General features: G+C 37.6%; 1 protein-coding gene across 1 annotated transcript in view; it reads left to right on the top strand.

The window, feature by feature from the left end:
• The window catches only part of LOC104163816 (cyclin-dependent kinase 14), a gene marked incomplete at its 3' end in the record, with an annotated part of 82,622 nt that overhangs the window by 7,522 nt on the left and 52,478 nt on the right, over positions 1–22,622 (top strand). Inside the window, exons 2-3 of the mRNA XM_009702934.1 lie at positions 10,051–10,296; positions 21,347–21,441. Coding sequence (XP_009701236.1) covers positions 10,051–10,296; positions 21,347–21,441 — 341 coding nt within the window. The remainder of the gene's footprint in view (positions 1–10,050; positions 10,297–21,346; positions 21,442–22,622) is intronic.

Raw genomic sequence — 22,622 nt, 5'->3', positions numbered from 1 at the left:
GGATATGCCTTTGATAGCTTCATGATCAGGGGAGTGTTGGAGGATAGAATAAAATTATAAACCTGTAAACTCAGAAAGATTTAATATAATGTTCGTACAAAACTACTAATAATGCACTTACAGAAAGAAAACTCTGTAAACTTGCCCTAGCACATGTAGCCATCTGTTGGAGCAGGAGGCTGATATGGGAAAGGGATTGAAAATATTTTTTTAATCTTTATTTTTAAATGCTGTTCATATGGTTACAGAGGAGGCTAGACAACAGATACAAATGGGTAACTAAGTAAAAGAGTATAGAAACCACCTGTCACAATTTCATGGGAGAGTGTTTATGTTCAGACACTTTCTCTGCTGCTCTGCTGGTTACCAAGGAGTCATTGGCTTGTGCCCGGCGCTGGGAGCCACCTCTCCCACACCGACACTTCTGCTAATCTGCTTCTCTGACCTCCTGCTTGGATTATTGGAGGAACGACCTTCCTGCTTTTGGATGCAGCAAGTCTTGAACCAAGTTAACAGAAGCAGCAACCTGGTTGTAATTGCAGGAAACGCTGGAATGCCATATTGTATACCACTTTGTGGCAAACCTGAGCATGGCGCAAGTAAAAGGAAGAATTTATTTGCCAGGTGGTATTACTAACACAGTTACTGTATTGTGGCGATAAGTACAGAAATAGAGCAAAACGCCCCTTTAGATCAGCTCTGTTGAGTTTCTGTCTCTTTTCATGTACGTTACAGGCTGTCAGGACTTCTACATGACCTTTATCTGAGACCCTGTCCTTAGGTGACTCCTCCTGATGACTCTTGTCACAGAACAGAGTTTTACTTTGAGGACGTATGTAGGCTTTTATAGACCTAAAATCTAATCCGGGTTCTCTTCAAAATCAGATTTTTTTTTTCCCCTGTGAGGAGACGAACATCAACTTTAATGGACTGAAAATTCACTTTTCTGAAGTTAGGCTGTGCTGTGAACAGAAAAAACCCTCTAATTTTAGAAAACCTCAGCTCCACCTTGCCAAGTCCAAGGGACATACAGTCATGTGCAGTAATTCCTGACTCCAGCATTGTGGTTGATTCAGTAATTATGCTAATATTTAGGCATCAATTTAGCAGAATAAATATGTGCTATGTTGCAGGTCTGGTGGGGGGGTGGTGGTGAGAGCAAAGAGTTGTGTAAGCCCATAATAACTTCCAGTATAAAATAATAACTTCCAGTATAAAACTTTTTTTTCCTTGATTGAGTTGTTTGAACTTCTTTTCAGATTTGTATGATCTTGGGATTTCTACTCCAAGTCTGATCAGTTGGCCTTTCTGGGAGAGTGACTTGTTTCTCACTTGGCAATTCAGCACAGACATTTAATCTGCTCACTGAGTTCAGTGTTTCAGACAAACACAGAGAATTAATGTCAGTGCTTCCAGTTCAAAAATTCTTCCATCTGGCACTTCAGTGACCTTTTTGTATTTGCCTTCTTCCATATGACAAAGACAGTTGGTTTAACATCAGCTTCGTCTTCAGAAATAAAACGGCAGTTTTTGGAGAGTGCCTTTGAGGTGGGCTGTGGGAGACGTACGAGTAAACTTGTGCTAGGTACAGCAAGGAGCACACCATATCCCCGAATACCATTTTCAGTCTCCAAGCTCTGTTTTCAGTTGCAACTGCTAGTTCATGGCTAGCATCGCTAACAATCTCTGTATCCAAATAAAGCTGAACAAGTAATACCCAAGAATATGAATTTTACTTCTGGGACACAGTTGAGCCTGTTACCCCCAGAGGTTGCCAGAGAGAAATGACAGGCTATCAGGGCAGGAAAAGAAATGCCTATTTTATAGTAATTTTTTCCTCACATCTTCCTTCCTTCCTTGTGTAACCGTTACTCTATTTCTTGTCCTTTATTTTTTCCTCCTTTATTTTTCTATCTTACTCAAGTTCTCTCGCTGCTCTTTTTAGCTGTGCCTATCAAATGTTCAAACCAAAGAGCTGGTGCTGGTGATTACAGCGAAGGGTGAGTGTTGAGGGACCTCTTTCAAATTTGGGCCTGATTGCACTGGTAGTTCCAGTATGAACTGGCTGGTGATGTCGTGCAGCATTACATGCTCTACTTCCCCTTTCACAATTTTATTCGGTCCCTTATCTCATCACTTGTTCTTCCGTGATCTTTTCTCGTATTGTAGGTTTCTCACCAACTGAACTCTCTTCTCAGCCTGTTCATATTTCTGCATGTGGGTGCAGCAGTCTTTTGCTGACCTTCTCTTCTCAGAGGAGATGGAGAGTGCTACCAGCTGGGCCGAGAAGAAGCGGACAAGACCTGTGGTTATAACAGACTCTACTGTTTTAAGAGGATGATTCTCCAGATAGTTGCATTTTTATTTTGAACAAAGCTGCTTATAATACTCCAGAACATTCCCAAATTGTTTTTGATAAGTAGCAAATGTCAAATTCCAGTGCTGCCAGAATCTGCAGATGACTTGTGTAGTTCTCAATTGCCATGGTACCAAGGCACGATAGAAAATAATATGCTTATGAAATGTAATGAAAACTTGCATCCGGATAGGATTTTTTTTTTCAGTGAAAATTAATGCTGACCTTATGCTCTCAGCAATTCAGCTGTTACGTTAGCAGTCACTTGGCTATTTATGATTTTTTATTTATACTTCTGTCAGCTAAATGCAAGTACTAAGTCTTATTCTCTCTAATAATGAGATTGTTGTGCTACCTTCCAGAGGGCTTTGGCTCTACAAACTATAATCTATACCTTCATAACATTTCACTTTAAAAAGCCCAAGTGCTTTACAAAATTAATTAGTGCTCTCAGTTTCTGCTTGTGATAGGGGCAGGATCGTTACTACGAACAGAAAAATAGAATTGTGGAGAGGTTAAGTGACTTCCTTGCCTCAAGTCACTCCGTAATTTATTCATTTTCGCTCAGTAGGTGCTAGATCTTGGGTTTCCCTGTATCAGATCCTTTCATACTACTTCTTTTGGAATGGTACAAATGGAGGGAATTCGGATGTTTTCTTCTGATTTTTCAGTAAGAATTTTGGATGTTTGCTCTGGTATTTATGCAACCAACCACTTCTTCCCAGGATGTACACAATGGCAATGACCAACAGAGAATAGTAGATGGGTGGCAGTTTTTTAATATTTTACATAAGTCCATAGGTACTGGATGACCAAAACAAATATTTGTAGGATGCTAAATGTAGGAATTAAAAACCAAATATAATGCATCTTCCTAAAGGATGTGATGAACTTCAGAGTAGTATGTCTTTACACTAAACAAACATTCTTGTTTTTTTTTCTTCTGTGTAGTAGGATATCTGGTCCGTCATGCCAAAGTTGATTGTTCTTTGTTATTGAGGATATCTTTATTCATATGAATAAATTCCACTGATGTGGGACAGCCTATCTTTTACTAAGTACCATAACAGATGGTTAATTCAGGGTACATTTGTGACTGGTTTTAAAATTCAAGAACTGTAAGGACTATAAATTACTTACATGTTTTAACTGATTACTCTCACTTTTTAAATGCTATATTACTTTAAACAGTAAATGAATTAATTCAGCAGCTTTTAATTCTAAGAATCTTGTTTGTTTGCGACCTCTTAATTTTGCTGACAGTGATGAAGTGAAGAAAATCTTGTATTGAAACTGTATGACAATAACTAAATCTGATAAACCTTTTTTTTTTCTTTCATTAATCCCACATGCAGATTAAGGAATATTGCTTGAAATGATATAAGGTGATTCAAAGAGACATCTTTATTTAGAAATGATTCCATGAATGGTTATGCTGATTTTTATTTATTTAATGGCACTTATTATGGAGTTTACGTATGGAGCAAAAATACACTTCTTGTGATTTCAGTCTCTTAACTTCAGCAGTAGTCTTTATGGGAAAAATGTGGCTGTTTGCAGACATCATGTCTTGAGATATGATAAATACTGTAATGTTAGGGTGGGGGCTGTAGGAAATGTGTAGCCCAGTGATCCTTACTGATGTAATGATGACTAAGCCTGTTTATCCTAGGGCAGCTTTGGGATCTTCTCAAACTGATATGGAGACTGAATAGGATGAGAAGGAAAAAAAGACTGTCCAAGCTGTTTTGTTGTCTGTCATGCATTGTCTTCTGATTCTGATCAGCAACTAAGACAGTTGCAAGTATAAACTATGTTACACTTTTCTGTGGTTCTAAGATTAGGAATTTTGAAGTGCCCTTTCTTTAATGTTCTGGATGTGTGGTGATGCCTCTTTTTACTTTAAATAAATAAAAATGTGCAGAGAAACTCTAACTTTTAATACCAAACTGCACTGACTTTTGTGGGGCTTCTTTTTATTTTGCTTTACGTTGCCAGAATCTGTGATAGCTCAAGTAATATTGGAATTGACATGAATATTCTGATTTTCTAGGTAAATCTTCCCTTTGCTATTTCTTTCAGAAGTAGAGAAGAGCTCTTCAGGCGACTGCAAAGAGGCTATTTGTGCTGTGTGTTTTAAGTGGCAAAATTACTTTTGTCTCATCATCTCTCTTTTTGTCTTACCTTTTTAGTTGAGACTGAGTAAATAATTGTGGACAAATTTAAAGAGTGGGTTTATTTCAGTCATCAGGGGGTGGAGAATGTATGAGATACCAGTGGTTGCTTTGATGACTACTTGCTGTATTGGTGTACTGTTTTGCAGCTGAGTGTGAAACAACACAGGGAAATACAATTGTGTATTTAACGTTAACGATCCTTATGTGAGAAATGTAACAGGAAGGATGTTCATGGAGAGGTGCTTTTGTTGGAACACACCTGGGCTGACAGGCATCTTTTCTCCAAGGCTGGGATCAGGGACTGTCAACTACTAATACTGTTACCTCACTGGGTAGGAACAGTCATTACTATTTTTAGATTAAATCCTTTCCCACAAAGACACCATGTCCCTGGACAGTTTCCAAGTCCTTTTCCAAACAGTAATTTCAAACACAAAAAATGAGTTTCTATAGGACCACTCTATTCTCCGTGGAGAAGAGCAAGACTCCTTCCAAAGGGAGATTGGGTGTTGGAGTCTAGTTTAGGTTTTCCAGGACTTTTATCTTGGAACCAAAGCAGAATCTTGGGGAATTAATGTCTTAGATGTTAAGTTCTCTGGTGTGAATACCATACATACCATTGACATTGTTTTGTTTCACTTTTTTCCCCACATAGAAAATATATGTCTGTTTCGGGGTTTTTTTTTTATCATCTGCCCCTTGTCCCTGCCCCTCTGTTGCTGTTTGCCAACATCTGCTTTTCAGCATGCTTCTCTGAGGTACTACTGTGGGGATTCCTGCTAGACAGGAACTTAGGTGGCAGAAAGCAGCCACACGTTTCGTGTCTGGGGCCAGCTAACATGCCTAAAGTCAGAGGTGGTGAATTGGCCAGTGGCTTCCTTGAACCTTTACTATCTGCTGTAAGGTTTGGAAGGACGGTAATGTCTGCTCAAACAATCCTTACATGGGAGGGTTTTTTTACGTATTGGCTGTTCCACTTGTAATAATCTAGAGCTGTTAAATGTATTAAGTTGATTGGCCTATTTTAAAATGCTGTTTCCTATATAGAAGACAGAAAGCATAAACGAAGATCCCATTCCTCTGCTCCCCATAGTTATGAGATCTGCTGCCAGAAATACCTCTTCTGAAAGTGATAACTGTGATTTCATTGCACCACTTTTAAAAGCCAAATAGTTTCTGAAACAGTTTATACTTCTGAAAGTTGTACTTTGAATGTGGTTTGTGGTGGGAGAAGTACCAAATCATGGCAGTAACTCCTGAAGGGGAAAGAATCACTTAAAGTGTTGACAAACCTTAATGTTTACTTGTATGATGACTTTTGTTAAAGAAACAGTAATTAAAACTGCTCAATGGCTCATACTGTTTGCTAGACAGAAGTTTCTTTAAATGGATATCACATTCATAATGAAAAGTTCTTACCTCCTCTTTCTCTTGATTGCATTTTATAAAGCATAATTGTCATGTTGTGTATGACAAACCAAGTTATCACCTGTATTGTCTCTACATATATTTGAGGTAAGTACTTGTAATATTAAGGTGCCATCAATCACATCTTCATGTAGCACCAGTTTTAGACTATGGTGGCATTTAGAGCATCTCAATGAATGTCTTGGCTCCACTGTTTTAAGTACAGCATTACATAGATTTATAGAGCAAGAGCAAGAAGGGGTGATGAATCATCTAGATTGACTTCCGATATGTCATGTTTAACTTTGTTTTTATTCTGTTAACTGTAGCTAAAGCAGATACTCGACAAAATCATCCAGTTTTGAGGCTGCACTGGCAAGAGATAGTTTCCACTACTTTCTGGATTGTCATCTTCATTAGCGTGCATGAGGGTTGTTCTGCTTGTAGGTGCTAGTAAAAGAATAGTCCCCACTCTGAAGAACCTATGGCTTATATAGATAAAAAGATGAAATGGGATAAAAAAAAAGGTCCCACGTTACAAATGGCAAAATGGACTCAGAGGGAAGTTCTGACTAGCCCAGAGGATCACATGCGAGCATCTAAAAGAGGCTGAAAAGGAACCTGTGTCCTTTGTGACAGATGTTATGCTTTTAAGTGGATAATGATCCTTACTCTCTTACACAAAAAGAAAGCTGGAAATAGGAGGGTGGGTTAGGCTTCTCCTGACTACCAGCAAAGAACTACCAGGTGGTAAACAGTGGTTTACAGGTCTAAAAGCTTCTGTTGCTAAGTATTTGTATATATCATTTGAGAGGCTGAAATTTATAAGAATCACTTTTGTTATGCAGTACAAGGGAGAAATGATACTTAAAAGGCTGAATCAGTGTGATAGAAAAATTCAAACCTTTACTGTTCCTAAAAGCGATCTGGCCATGCTGGTGAGATTTAAGATCATTTGTATGCACAGGAACATCTCCAAAATATGTTATGCATCAGTCTTGCTGAGTACACGGTTGCTTTTTTGCATGATAAGTCACTGTAGAATAAATTCTGTCGTTAGCTGGAGCACAGGAGTGGCAGGTCAGTGTTCCCGCTGCCCAGTGGCAAAAGCAAGGTTATTGTGGTAGCTTAGCTCTTGCTGATGGAAGGAAACCTGAAATTACCAATGAGTTTATTGTAACCTTAAGCTGTGCAATTTTGAAGTTATAGCCAGTGCTCAATACTGATATTTTAGACCTGCTGCTTTCAGATTTCGCAGAGCAGAGTTTCAGCGTGAAGCTGGACTTGGCCTGTCAATGACAGAATGTGAAACAACACCTTAAATATTGTTTCTCTTCGGAGATTTATAGGCAGGGTAGGTGGATTGATAATGTGTACTGTTCAACAACAGCATAAGCTCAGCTCTGTTGGCTTCACAGTGGGCTATGGTCAGTGGTCACTTGGAGAGAATGTTTTGTTTCTGCTAGGGAAATACTGATACAGGTGAGAGCACAGTGCTGAATGAAACCCCTTGCCAGCGCTGGCAGGAGAAGCGCTGCAGTTGCAGAGCAGGCAGAGGAGCACGGGGAGCAGCCCCTGCCTTTGCACTTCTCTGAGGTCCTCAGTTTTTCCCACTGGTGACACTGGTGTTCAGCCTGTGCATCCACTGAGGTGTTTGGCTTCTGAGCGGGGGGCTGGTTGTTGTACATCTTGGTTTTAGTCATTCGCAAGTTTGAAGCTGGCTATTAGAAGGTGACTGTGAGGATTTTTATCCTATTCCACATTCTGTCAAGTGACCTGAAGGTTAAAGTGTCTGCCTTCAATATCTATTTCCAAACTATTCCTGCTTCCAGTAGAGACAATGAATAGTAACAGATGTCTTGCTTCTTTTTTTTTCTTTTAATGCAATGCTTCTTTGGCCTGTGTTAGAGCGAGACATGGAGATTTTCCAGTGGAAAAAGAAACTAGAAGCAGCATTCATGACATTATTATCTATAGTATGTTTATTGCTGTGGATTCCAAACATTTTAATTGGCTACAGGTGGCCTTTGGTAATTTGAAAGGAAGGCAAGTACAGCTTTTGAACCTTTCCTCCCTGTCTCCTGCCCCTGTTTTGTAGATCATAGGATTTCATAGGCTGAGGAATACTTGCTGGTTTATTTGCATCCATGTGAATTGAGCAAAATGGAAGCGCTGCTATTTTAGTAGTAATTTCAGTTTACATTATGTTAAAAAATCTTTGTTGGTAACAAGCATCGCAAGAACACGGATCTGGAGAGGACAGTGGAAAGTATGTGGGTGCGTGTTTGTGCATATAAGTTGTTTTAGGGAAAAGAAGCTGATTAATTTTACAAGAAGGCTAATTAAAAATTCTTTCTGCAGCAGCTCTTTATCTTTTCTCTCTGAAGTAATAGACCAAAATTACATAATTGCCTTAATTTTGGCCTGAGAGGGAATTATCATTTGGAATGACAGGGGGCTGTTCCTTTTCTCATTTAAAACTTGGTTAAGTTTTAGTCTTGGAGAAGCCACTTTAATGAGGAGAAATGTGAACCCTTGTAAAATCTGGTTTGTAATGCTAATAATGTCCTTCATTAGAGTTGACCTGGTGTATGATCGTTTGGCCAGATGGCACTGTGCAGGAAATGTACTTAAAATTTTAATGTACAAAAAAAATCTTTGATCTGCTGTTACAGTGGGTCATCAAAACCACAAATACTTAAAATTTTAATGTACAAAAAAAATCTTTGATCTACTGTTACAGTGGGTCATCAAAACCACAAAACATAAAACCAGAAAAGTATAGCCACCCAGTATTTCTAGAAACAATTCAAGTAAGTTGGATTTCAAGGCACAGAATTCCTCTGGGGAAATGGCAAAAAATGATTTATTGGAGAAGTTTGTATTGGAGACACTTTGGGTTATGGGGGAAGAGTCCTGATTAAATGGTAATGGTAATTATTTATTTTTATTTTTTTGATGTTAAGTATTTTATGACAGCAAGTTTTCAAAAATGCTTAGATTGTTGGTGCTTGAATGCAACATTAATATTCTTTAATTGTGTGTGTGTGAACAGTATACTTGACAGCAAATGAACACTGTCTATCCTTAAATACTTGCAAGTATAATGAAAAAAGTGCATTGTAGATTCTTTGGATTTGCCTTAGGATTTAAGGACCCTCTTGTGTCTGCTTGCGTAAAACTTCTTAACTTTTCCCTGTATCCTGAAAGCTAAAATTATTTATTTTGTTCTCAAGTAAAAGTCGAGTATCTTATGGGTGAAAACAGAAGCTGGAGCCTCAAATACAAACCCCCACCAACTGTGTGATTTTAAAAAAAAGTCTTATATGTTGGAATGTATTAAAATTAAAAACACAAATGTACATGACTGGAGTATCTAAACTCGCTGTTCTGCTCATTTTGTTCTTTTGAACTAGCAGTAGTGTATTTTGGTAGCTGAAGCAGCAAGTTGCAGTCTTTGGGGCTTGGCAGAGTCATACTTCACAATAACAAAGAATTGAACTTCTTTACTTTAGCATGCCATTAAGCTGCAGTCTCACGTTTCAGTGCCTGGGAATTGATTTACTGATTTGATTTTCTGAGACATATGGTGATAATAATAACAACATTGTATAAGCATTATTTAAAAATACAATAATATACCGGTATTGGGTCTTTGGCAGGCAAACACTGAAGTGCACACACAAACTACTGTCATTTATTTAAGTTTAGTCTCATCTAATTTTAAACAAATGGAAATCAATACTGCTTGTGGATATTGGTGGCTAGATTGGCAAAAGAAGTGAAGTGGCATTGTTACAAAGAACACATTATACAAGAAAACGCAAGTGTATAAATTTTATGTATGTTCCTCTTTTGATTTTCTTTTTTTTCCCCAGGATCTTGTAGTACACTGTACAAAGATAGGCTTTTTATTGTTACGACTGTGGTGTATGTCCCCTATGTAAAATTCATCCCTATGTAAAATGCATGTGTCGTTTGCAATTTTAATGTAGAAATAGGAAATGAATTCTTATGAAATCCAGTGCCTTGTTTAATGCTGGCTTGATGTATGGATTGACACAGACTTTAAACCTGTTAGAGTCAACGAATGCTGTTTTTCCCTTTCAGATATGTGTCACAAAGATGTCTACACGGAACTGCCAGGGAATGGATTCAGTGATCAAACCTCTGGACACAATTCCTGAGGATAAAAAAGTCCGGGTTCAGAGAACGCAGAGTAGTTTTGATCCATTTGAGAAACCAACTAATCAAGTGAAGAGGGTTCATTCGGAGAACAATGCTTGCATTAACTTCAAAACTTCATCTGCAGGGAAGGAATCACCTAAAGTCAGGCGGCACTCCAGCCCCAGCTCTGTAAGTGCACAGTCCTGACACCTGCGTGTGTAACAAATGGTGGAATTAATAACACCAGATTAATGTTTTCTTGCTTAAGAAGGATTTGATTACTTGGAAACAAAACAAAAAGCTCATGGCTGCTGTTAAAGATGTTTCCCATATATATTTGTAGTGTTATGTATAAAGTAGAATAAGAAAATAGAACTTGAAAAGGAATGTATTTTGAAATTCCTCTCAGATATTAGCTAGGGTATCTTACGGGATTTCTAAGCATTTTTGTCTCCTGATACTGGTATGACATTACAGCTGCTATAATGTTTATGTTGCAAATTTTGCAGAGGCTTGCTTACTTGTGAAGAGAAATTCTTTCCCATGAAATTTAGGAAACCACATGAATTGCCTTTTTGATTTTTAGATTTAGGTTTTAGAGAAACAGATCAGATTGGACAGATTTTGTTTACATTTTAAAATTCTCTTTTTAAAATCAAGTAGTAAAAATAACATTTATTTCCATGTCAGAAACTCTGTGTGTGTGAGAGAGAGAGAGAGGAGAGAGAAACAACTGAGAATGGTTTGGCAACACATCATCATTGTTATTTTGTTCTCAAGTATTTTGAAAGAAACTAGATAAATAAAATGTCATATCTTTCATGAATAATGCCCAGAACGGATTTCCCCCAAAAGACCTTCAAAATTATTGAAAAACTATTTCTGTTATGCTTTGGCAAGAAAAATCCATAATAATGTGACCTTTGAGTTGAAGACTACAGATCTAAGCAGAATGGATGTAACAATTATCTTAGTTCATATGAAATAATTTCGAAGGCTGATTGCCTCTTCTTTTTTCTTTTCTTTCTTTTTTTTTGTTTTGCTCTGTCTTCTGGATATCTTCTGTCCTCCCTACAGAAGTTTGACTGAATCCTATCAGACTTCTAAGAAGAAATGACAGAGATTCATTTTCTGCAGATGAGCTTTGTTTAACCCATGTGAATTTAACGGATAAGATGTCATGCCTCCAGGGGACTGTCCTTTTAGAAAAGGTTACATTTTAAAATGTAACCATCTGTAGCAAAAACAAGTTTGCTTTTTCATCATCACCTGGCATTATATAGCTGCTGCCAAAGATGTCTCCAGCGTGTTCCAGATGAGTCTGTAACAAGTTCTTCCCATAAAACTTTTACAGTCTTTAAGGATGGATGGAGTGGTTTGCACCATGTTTACTTGTGCGTGATGCCTGATTATTGTTTAACATCGCAACTGTCAATTTAAATGACTTTTTTTGAAAGCCTTTCCTTAAGTTTTTTTCGTGGTATTAACTCATTCCCCACCTCTGCTGTTCTCATCTTGTTCCTCTTAGAAATAATTACTAATTTCTGTTAATGCTTTATGTACTTCTTTTCTATTAAAACTGAAGGGTTTTATTTGCTTTGCTTCCAGAATTTTGAAGCAGACTTTTTTTGAAACTGTATTATTGGCTCCTTGTTCTTTTCCAGAGGGCTGGTACTCTACTGCCTCCATGCAGTCTCCTATCATCCAAGTATTTTCTTATATAAGTGACGTTAATGCTTCCTCTGCTACTGTGCTGCTGGTTAGAGCCCTAGCTAAACATACAGTTTTGGTAATTTTCTCCTATGCTGACTCACACAGACTTGCTGGGGACGTCTCGTGTTAAAGTAGTTGCATAGGAATTTCCTGAAATACGGTTCTCATTTCTCAACTTCCTGTAATTCTCCCTGGTTTTTATAGCTCTGTTTGGTGAACTCCGTTCTTCCTTGTGCTTGGAGGTTAGTTGTTCTTGATTCTTCCTTACAAGGAGTGATCCAAAGAGCACCTGGCAAGCAATAACTTGCGGAATAATGTCAACGTTGATGCCAATGAAGAGAGAAGAGCAGAACTTCACAGCAAAAGGTGATGTTAGCCCTCTACTGATCCCAGATCACACCTGGTCCTGCCTGGCAGATCTAAGCTCAGACGTCCAAGGCAAAGATACAATCAAGCCTCTTCCCTTCCCCCAGAGCCTGCATACATTGCCTCAGGCAGGAGATGTCCTGATGCACATTTCATCGAGCATATGTCTGTGTGGTTAGTTGCAGGAATTTGTCATTCTCTGTTTTTGAATTACACTTGAATTGATGAAGAGTTTTGGGTTTCATTTTTTTCTAGTGCTGATGTTGTGTAGCGGATGCCCTTGCTACTTCCTCTTCTGATCATTACTTCTTTTTATTCCATGTCAGAGGACTGCTACATGTTCTCCCTTATTGAGTTAATAGTTGATTCTCTGGAAATTCTTCTGCTGTATAGATTATACCAGTCTGCATGGGCATTTCAGTTTCTGTAAATGTTCTTGAGCATGCTGTGCCTTCTGGGTTGTACTGGCTACAGTTGTGTAGTTGTGTTTCAGTTTTGGCTCTGCTTTCTGTAAGCTTTATTTTAAGATACACTGATAACTGTATACTACCTTCAATTTGCACTTTCTATTCTGGATTAGTAGAGGAACTGAATTAGAGAGGCTTCCGTTTATTCTCTTCCGTTTCATCATTTGAAGTCCTCTGTAGCCATCAGGGAAGTGATGTCTTACAGAAGGTACAAGGCTGAGGCTTGCAGTCTCCATATCACTGCTCCTGCTCCGGTGAAAGTTCTTTATTTGTCTTGGAAAGAATGTTTTTCAAGATGCGACCTGAAAGACCTTGTTTATAATGCCCTGGTGCATTAACTTCTGGTTTGATTAGTTTCAGAGGCTTTATCAGCTCTCTGGCAGGTATCAGCTTCAGTGTTTGGTGAAGGTCACTAAATAATACTCTGCAGGTGGCATGTTACCCATTTTGTGTTTTCCGTACCTTTGAAATGCTCTGCACCTTGTGATGAGAAAGATGATGCACACACAAGCTTGGGAAAGCTGGATCTCTGTTTTCCTGCCCACAGATTGTCACTTGGAAAATATTTGCTCTTGAACATGAAGTAATTTTCTATCTCATTGCAACCTGGTAGAAATCCTGAGGTGTTACTGCAGTAGCATACAGACAGAAGTTAACATCTTGGTTTTTTGTTCTTATAAGACAAACTTCATTTTTACACTTAAGAGTCTTTCCACCTGATATTTATGTGTTCATTATGTAAAACAGTTGCATTGCATTTTCTTCCCCCCTTCTTTTAAACATAAGAAAGTATCTGAGTGTGATTTCCAAACTGTTTAAGCTGATTGAAATTGGATGTTACTATGGAATGAAATTTCCAGCAGAACAGACTTAGCCTTTTATCACATCAGAATAATGTTAGTATTCACATTGCAGGTAGTGAAGTCAGTGTTTACCTACCTGTGCATCACCTGTCGGCCACTGTTAGAAGAAGGGAACTTGACAAACATTTTCTCTGGTCCAGTCCAACTCAATATATGTGTGTATATACACAGATATATAAATTATATACATGTAGCTATAGTTGTGTGTACTTATCTATCTGTCTGTATCTGTCTTTCTAAAAATCTTTTGCTGAGTCTTTTGGCTACCAAGGGAAGAAACTTGCTTTTCTTTTCTCCGTGACTTAAGAAATGGTAAAACTACAAAATAAACTGGACAAAATAAAAAAAGCACAACTCAAAACCAAACACATTCCACTCTTCCCAAAATAACACTGACTTTGGAAGATGGTTTGATTCTAATTCTCTGAAAGTTTTATTTGCAATCCATGCTCTTTAGACATGTGGCCTTATTAATTTTTCTCCAGTGCAAGGGGAAGTTTTATTGTATTCAGTGTATACATTATATACACTAAAATAGTACTTTTGCACAATATGTAAATAGTATATTGTAAGTTTTATACATTAGCCATCTGGTCAAGATCTAGTTACATAGTGATACACATCAGTTTGTTCTCTTTGAATGGCTTACGATCTATGGCAATGAGTTCAAATGTCATGCTAAGGTATTTGCACTACCTTTCAGTTACTTTTTAAAAACTAAATGCAGCAAAATACTAATCTTCTACCAACTCGCATAAATGTAAAAAATTCGTTCAGATAAAAATAATTGGATAAGCAATGCTTTACTGCATTGACTCTGTACTCTTTTTGGGAGAGCAGCCTCTCTTCTGCTTCTGTAACTTCTATTAATTTTCAGTCCTGTTATATGCAACTTCCTTCCAAAAAAGTGCAAGCAAAAAGCATGAACTGATCCTGTTAACATGTTGTAAATCAGTTGCATAAGAAATCTGACTTTAAAGCAGACCCTAAAGTCAGAATTTTGTCTAAAAGTTAGGCATCATTTCCGTCTGCCTACACACCTGGTGTGCCATTCTTGCCTGTCGCCCTCTTCAGGTGTATGCAACCTTCTCCAGTTTTAGGAACCTTAATTACTAGGGTAACTGCATCCTTCCTGGTGATACTTTTTATTGAAGTAAGATAATTTCAGAGTTTGTTGTAGAGAGCAGATTTTTCTTTTCCGGCACAAGGGAAGCTTTAATAATCCTTAACCGGGGGGATACTCTCTAGATGATAAGGCAGATAAAATGTGGCAGTTGGTCCAACTCCTGTGCTTTAATAGCCTGGAGAACAAGCAAACAGCTTTAAAAACTGCATCCAGCCCTTTCATAGAGAGCTCTCTGGTTGCTTCTGCTCAGGTTGCTCTTAATTTATGGCTGCGTGTTAAAGGGTTAGAAAGATTCAAGCAACGGGATGGGATCAGGTAGTGGAAGAGCTGAGATAAAGGCTCAATTTGGATTCTTGAACATATTTGTGTCCCTTGAACGTTGCCCTAGAAAACAGTCCAACCTGCAAGGGTCTAAACAAAAAGAAAAAAAAGTGATCAAATTGGCCTGTTATTGTAGGTTGGATACAACCTGAAATTAGTGTGAAACTTGCATATGGTTTCGTGAAAGAGGTTTTACTGTTATGTCAAAGACAACAAATTAATAGTCTTCCATTCTTGTGATTTAATCTCGGTTAAGCCTTTTGACTTACCTTTTTCTTTCAAGTTTTTCTAGCAATGAATTTATGTCTTTTGAAGCATATAACAAAAAAGATCTTTAGTTTTGATTTTCAATAATTTACAGTGGTACTGTGAACATAATATTTTTCCCTTGAGGATAGTTTTATATTGAAGTTTAATATCCTGCAGTTTAAAAAAAAAAAAAAAGGTCTATTTAAAACTTAGGCTCAGGAGTGTGACGGTTAAGTGTGACATTCACAAGCTGTTTTGCAGTTATGAAAAATGCATGAGAACATAACCCACACAGCTTCTGTAAGAATAGTCAGGTGATTTTCAGTGTAATTTTCCATTAAAGCTTGCTTTACTACATAGATTTTGAAAATTTCCAAGAGAGGTATTCACATAACAATGCAGTGCAAGGACTCATACTGCAAGATCTTGGATTAAACCTGTTATCCCTCCTACAGTCTGTATCAATGAAATGGCTATTTGAAATGACCTGGTCAGAAAAGACAGTTTCCTCTCATTTCTTTTTCTCTCTGTTACTTTTGGTACTCTCTCATCAGTTTGAAATACTAGCTTCTTCTATTTCTGTATTCAACATTTTGGCGTACTCTTTCCATCCTTGTTACTATGATCTGTACTTCCTTAACCAGAATGGAAAAAATATCTAATCTTGGTTACTGTAAACCGTGCTGCTAAAGATGCTCACTCCTCATGCTCAGTGATGCTCTTAGACTAATCTTCCACTGGGAAAAATGTGGACTAATAATAAGAAAACTATCTTAATGGAAGCTATTTTCGAGGAAAGTGAAGCATAAAGGCAAACAAGTAAAACTCCCAGTGGGTTTCCTAAAGGGAAAGATGCGCACTGTTCTGCACTTCAGTTGCCAATGTCTTCTTGGGTATAACATGATCTGCCACAACCTGTGCTGACTTTCACAGTGACTGGGAACTATGTTCAATTCTTCAGAGGCATGAGGACTTTTACTCCCTTCTATCTTTCATCTATCTTTCCTGTTTAAATTCTCTGGAAGATTTTTCCCTAGCATGAAAATTCACTTTTTGGTGATTTTTCCAGTTGTATCAATTTCTTGCTGACTGGTTATTTACTAGCTATTTAACTTTTGGCCCATGAAATAGTTCAGTCTTGGTCACACATGCACCTGTGTTTTATTTTTTTCTTAGCTTTGAAAGTTCTTTTTTTGTAGCAAAAACAAAGCTCTAACACTGAGCAACAGGCTTCTTTACACCTAAGTAGTCCCATTGATGTTCAGTATATACAAGTCTGTGTGGCCAAAGGGAGGAGATCTCCCTTTGGCATATATATCCAACAAATAATGATAACGTTTTAGTAGAAAAGATTTCAAGGCTTTAATTAACTAAACAAAAAATGTACACATTCAGTAAATAACCAGTTTTCAGACATGGCAAAGATTGTCCTTTTGTCACAGTCACATTATGTCATGACATATTTTGGTTGACAGCTGGCTGAACATGAGCCAGCAGTGTGCCCAGGTGGCCAAGAAGGCCAATGGCATCCTGGCCTGTATCAGAAATAGTGTGGCCAGCAGGACCAGGGAAGTGATCATCCCCCTGTACTGGGCACTGGTGAGGCCGCACCTCGAGTGCTGTGTTCAGTTTTGGGCCCCTCACTACAAGAAAGACCTTGAGGTGCTGGAGTGAGTCCAGAGAAGGGCGACGAAGGTGGTGAAGGGCCTGGAGCACAAGTCTGATGGGGAGCGACTGAGGGAGCTGGGGTTGTTCAGCTTGGAGAAGAGGAGTCTGAGGGGAGACCTGATTGCTCTCTACAACGACCTGAAAGGAGGGTGTAGCGAGGTGGGGGTCAGTCTCTTCTCCCAAGTAATGAGTGATAGGACAAGAGGAAACAGCCTTAAGTTGCAACAGGAGAGGTTTAGATTGGATATTAGGAAGAATTTCTTCACTGGAAGGGTTGTCAAGTACTGGAACAGGCTGCCCAGGGAAGTGGTGGAGCCACACAGCCGTGGAGGGGTTTAAAAGATGTGTAGATGTGGCACTTAGGGCCATGATGTAGTGGTGGACTTGTCAGTGTGGGGTTTACAGTTGGACTTGATGATCTTACAGGTCGTTTCCAACCTAAACGATTCTCTGATTCTATGTCAATGTCTTAGAGGGTTGAAAAGCGGTAAGGAGGAGTGAGAAGAAAGGGAAATTTGTAGTGATACAAGTATTGTACTGTTAGATCTTCAAAAAGTAGCTTTGAACAAACATTTATCAAAATATGTGCATTCAGCTATAATTAGCTGAAATTCAGCTAAAATTAGTACTCTTTTCTGTTGAGAAATCTTGTCTGGGTCAAATTCGAGGATTGCACCAGCTTTCTAAGTACAAGGGAACTTCTTGTGAGTCTGCTGCTTGTGAGATAAGTCAGTAGCTGATGCAAGCACTGGTACCTCTGACGTGCTCTGGATATGTCTCACTCACTATATTTCAGTCAACCACACCCTAGGCAGAATATGGGACTCTTGTGACTCAGCAAACACAAATCTCTATGTATATGTATTCCCATATATTTTACTGGAAGGAATAAAATACTTTAAAGGGATAAATTATACTTGAAAGTGAATTTTCTATATTTGATTTTAATACAAGCATTTGCTAAAAAAAAAAAAATAAAAAAAAATTGGTACCGTAATCTTGCTGTAAAAAGGCATATTTTTATTAAGAGAAGTGGTTGAATAAGATAAACTAATATGGAGAAGTCTGAATAACAAAATTCATGGCCATGAAGCTGGAAAAATAACTATATGAAAGGGGGAGTGCAATAATAAAGTCGGCTGAAATGGTTATAATTTTCAGCAGTCACATGGAACTTCAAATTATTTGGATCCCTTCCATAGCCCTTTATTTAGATCCCTTTAAGCTTATAACTTAAGTTTTGGAAAGGTTTGTATTTTTGCATTATCTCAGTCAGTCTTCACCTCTTTTATAATCCAGAAATAAAAGGAAAAGTAGGAAATGGCTGAACTTCTTAATTTCATAAGCAATTTGTAATTGTAAGTTTGAATTAATGTGGAGGACTTAATTTAAAAAAAAAATTGTGAAAAGGTTGGGGAAATGGTAAATTTGTTCCTTCATTTTCTAAAATAATTGAGTGCTCAGTGAGATCTGTCTTGGTGTTTTGTTAAGAAATACCATGCAAATTAGTTTCCAAAGTCTTCTACTGCCTGAGAAAGTATTAAAAATTTTTTTGGTAAAATCTTCTGAAGTGCTTTTCTACACCAGATACCTTCAAAAACTGTAAGCCTAAGATTACAAATGCAAGGAAAAAGTAATGTCCATTTTCCCAAAGGAAGATCTAATAGTGTGAGAACATGGGCAATCCCATCTGGTGACCCAGTTGGAATAGAGCTGAGCTCCGCTGCGGTAACCTGGTGCTGTAACCTGGAGAGAGGAGGGTATCAGCCACGTGGTTTTACTGGGTATGGGACAGGTGGTGGGTAACAGGTTGGTTTTCTGATTGTTTCTGCTCTGGTCTTACCCAACATGAGCAGGCAGTGGACAAGTGATTTGGGCTGCTTGGGGAGGGTGGCAGGTCAGCCCTACTGCTGCAGAGCTGAGCCCTGGGGCACTGCGTGGTGTTGCCCCTGAGGACAAGACAATTGAAACCAGCACCTCTTTTGTATGATTAGGGTGAGCTCTCTTCCCAGTCCCGCCAATACGAGCTTTTAATGTTTTGCCCGTTGTTGGTTAGGATGCAGCGGCTTCCAGGAGGAGAATGAGTCAAAAGGCATGACCTTAAATCTGTGCTGCTGGCAGCCGGAGTATGGTGCAATGAGCTTGAGGTTGTAGGAATAATCACTGTTGATGATTTACTGTGTGGTAATGGATTAAAGGCATCCTGTTTCCTATCAAGATCTTAAGGCATTACAAGTTGTTGTGACCTTTATATTATGGTTTCCAGTGGTATAAAATAAAAGTAAATCTCAGTGTGAAAATAAGAATGGATGTGAAACACGTGTATAAACCCTGTCCTTTTTATTCCTCGTTATGAGGAAACCAACAGTGAATTATTCACTGTTAACTAGGGCAGCATTTCCTCTTCAAACAAAACTACTCACTGTGTCTTTACTGCAGCCTGTAATTTGGGAAATACTTTGCTATCTCTCTTCATTATATGGGAGACACTTAAACATCTAAACACTTTTTTTCTATAGTTTTGTAGTGTTGCATTAGTCCTTTATTGGATACTTAAATGAGAAGGCTACTTAAATAAATATTTTCATCACCTCTATTAGTAACATCTGTAATAAAACTGTGATTAAAAAAAAAGAAAAAAATTAATTTCTAACCAGGCAGAATGAACACAGATTGGGAACTGAGAATATTACTGCCTTATCTATAATGAAGTGTTCCAAATAATGTAACAGGAAAAAGATCTGAGAGTTCCCATATGACAAATTTTCATCAGTCTATTAATATTTAGGAATTGGATAGCAAAATAATAGGTTGTTCTGTGTATTAGAGGGAGATGAAAGGGCTCAATTTTGCAAACATATATGTGTATATCCTGATACCATTCAACAGAAAGCTGGGATGTTAGTCTCAAAAGAGGTGTATATATGCCAAAGTGCAAGAATTTTGGCTCAGAGCAAATGTAGTATAGTTGAGTGAAGAGAATTTTTTCATTTTCTGGCTAATGGTTAATTGGGTGTAGTGGAGAGGTATGAGGTACCAAGTCATCTTACCTGTGATGCTCTTGTCTGTTTAAATAGAAGGAAATTTTATGCTCAGTTGATTTAAAACTTTCAGCCATGGTTTTAAAGGAATTTAGACACAGATGTGTCCTGTACTGTAATGTTTTTTTCCTTTCAAAAAAACTGAAACTTGAGTACTTTTTGTAAATCAGGCCTAAGATCCTAAATGTGAGTGTACACTGGGTGCAGCTGTGCAAGGTTTAGTCTCTCTCAGTTGAATTCAACCCTAAACTTGCTGGATTTGCTTGACTGCTTTTCTTTGTAGTGTTATAACCAGAGTACTAACCAAACAGTCCCTGTAAGTGATTTGAGCATCAGTGCTGACCCTCCAAAGTTTCTGCTCTATACTCCTTTGGTTGGTCTAGGTACAGGACATCTGAGCACTACAGTCTAAAATATATGTAGATAATGCTAAGGGCAGCTGCAGGTCAGTTTTTTGCAGTGTCCTTCTGGTCTTGGTGGAAAAATAAAAAGCCCATTCCTTCCAGACAACTGGAAAATGGGGACATTTGGGAAAATGTGATGCACTTCAAAAAACTTAAACATTTTCCAAGAACTTAATTGGAAAGTTTTCATGTCAAGTGAATTTCTGGTTTTGTAGCATTGTGGTGTTCTCTGTTAGGACTGTATAAAAGTAGGGCAAGTACCAGTCTGTTGCAAAGGCCCGCTGAGCTATCTGGTCCGTTGAGCAAGAGTCATTGCTTAGCTTGGTTCATTTTTAGACCCCTCACTTGGGCTGCAGATATTAAGGCTACAGGACTTTATTCAACTATGCTGTGTATACCTGCCATTAAAAGTATGGTGTGATTATATCCACAATCTGAAGACTGTAAACATAATTCAGAATCAAGATACTCTGATTAAAGATACTTTCCTGTACTGTTTTGACCGCTGTCTGAGCAATGGTTGATGTACCAGAGCATTGACTACTTAGAGCAATGTTTTTGGGTCCTTTAACCTAAAAATAAAAAATAAAAAAAAATAAAATTAAACAGCTCTTTTAATCTGATTTTTGTAGGGCAGACTAAGACTGTTGCTTAGATCTCTTAACAAAGACAAGATGGCTTAGTTGTTAATGATCTTTTTCCCTGTATGAAGTGATGTAGGTGAAAAATAAAGCAGAAATGTCTTTTGATTAAGAACAAAATCTTTTTGATAATTCCAGTGATGTAAGTGTATGGTTTATATTGACAACCACCATGTGGGGTGTTGAATGATGTTTTATGTGAGTAGCCTAGTATATTGTTTCGTTACCTCTGCTATTAATTTTTTTTCATTATTGGCTGCTGAAAACATGCATGTTTATGAGTTTTGATAATGACGCTTAGTCTCTAAAGGCTGAATCAAAGCAGTTAATGTTGTGAGTACAATACATGCTGAAAGGTCATCTTTTTTTGTTTTGTTTAGCCTACAAGCCCCAAGTTTGGAAAAGCAGACTCATATGAAAAACTGGAAAAACTAGGGGAAGGGTCCTATGCTACAGTATACAAAGGGAAAAGCAAGTAAGTGGTGGTTTTTTTCACTTCATTTTGTGTGTAAATGAAGATAAGCAGAAGGTATTAATTTGTGTTGCTGCACTTGTACATAGAGCCCTATGAATGAATGCAAAGTGCTATTAATTGCCATGTGCTCTAGTGAAAAAGGCAGAGACCGTATTGCATAGGTAACATACTACCTTCACATCAGAACAAGACACGGTCCCATCTTGTTAATCTGATGTTTTGTTTGTACTTCAATGTTGTACTACTTTCTCAATATCTATACCAAATTAATTTTTAGGGGTAGAAGCACAGTATACTGTCAAGTAGATTTTTCTGATGTTCTCAGAACAATGCTGAATATATGCAACAAGTTGTTAGTCTTTTGTTTGTCATTAGTAAAAAGCTTGAATAAAATAACATGAAGGAAATAGATGGAATTTTGGACTACTATAAGTTTAGTTTGTTCACAAGAGTTTATTTACAATCGTTGCAACTAATCCACCTCAAAATAATCTACTGTATAAATAGCAAATTTTTTTCAGTGACTTTAATGTTATTTGTTCTAGCTTTTTTAATGCCCAGTGCCCTAAGTGCTTCTATATTGTATGAAATAACTCAATGAACACATTTAAAATATGCTTCTTGAGCTAGTGCTTCAGTTGAAAGTTATCTTTTGTCAAACAGAGTTTCTTGTTCAAGTTCATATATTTAATGAAATTTTCATAATCAAATTTTCAATAATAATAAAATAGTCCTGAGAGGGGGATTGCAATATCTTTATTTAAAAACTTTGTCTAGTGAATGATAGATGAAGCAACTCTGCTATTCTCAGCAGAGAGAATATCACGACAGTTATGGGACAGAATAACTACTGAAACAAGGAAATATGTGTTAACATTTTCCAGGGTCGTTAACTTAGGTGGGTACTGAAAATTATTGTAGTTGAATAATAAATTGAAATTACTGGGTTCTCTGCATTCTCCATTATAAATAGCAAGCTCTGGATAAGTAGTATGAATTATAACAATTATATATAACTTTATTCTGCTGCTTTGTAACATCTTTTGCAAGGTCTTTAAAATGTGTTTTGAAAAAAGTGTGTGTAACTAGAGTGTGGATAAGAACACATATGCAGAGAATATTCCTAATGTTAAAGTAATATTCCTTCACCTGCTTAGTTTTGTTTGGCTTACTTTTTTTTC

Source organism: Cariama cristata, unplaced genomic scaffold (assembly GCF_000690535.1).
Source record: "Cariama cristata isolate BGI_N322 unplaced genomic scaffold, ASM69053v1 scaffold3386, whole genome shotgun sequence".
Lineage (NCBI taxonomy): Eukaryota > Metazoa > Chordata > Aves > Cariamiformes > Cariamidae > Cariama > Cariama cristata.
The sequence above is the reverse complement of the archived record's forward strand: the minus strand, read 5'-3'. Positions and strand labels throughout refer to the sequence as shown.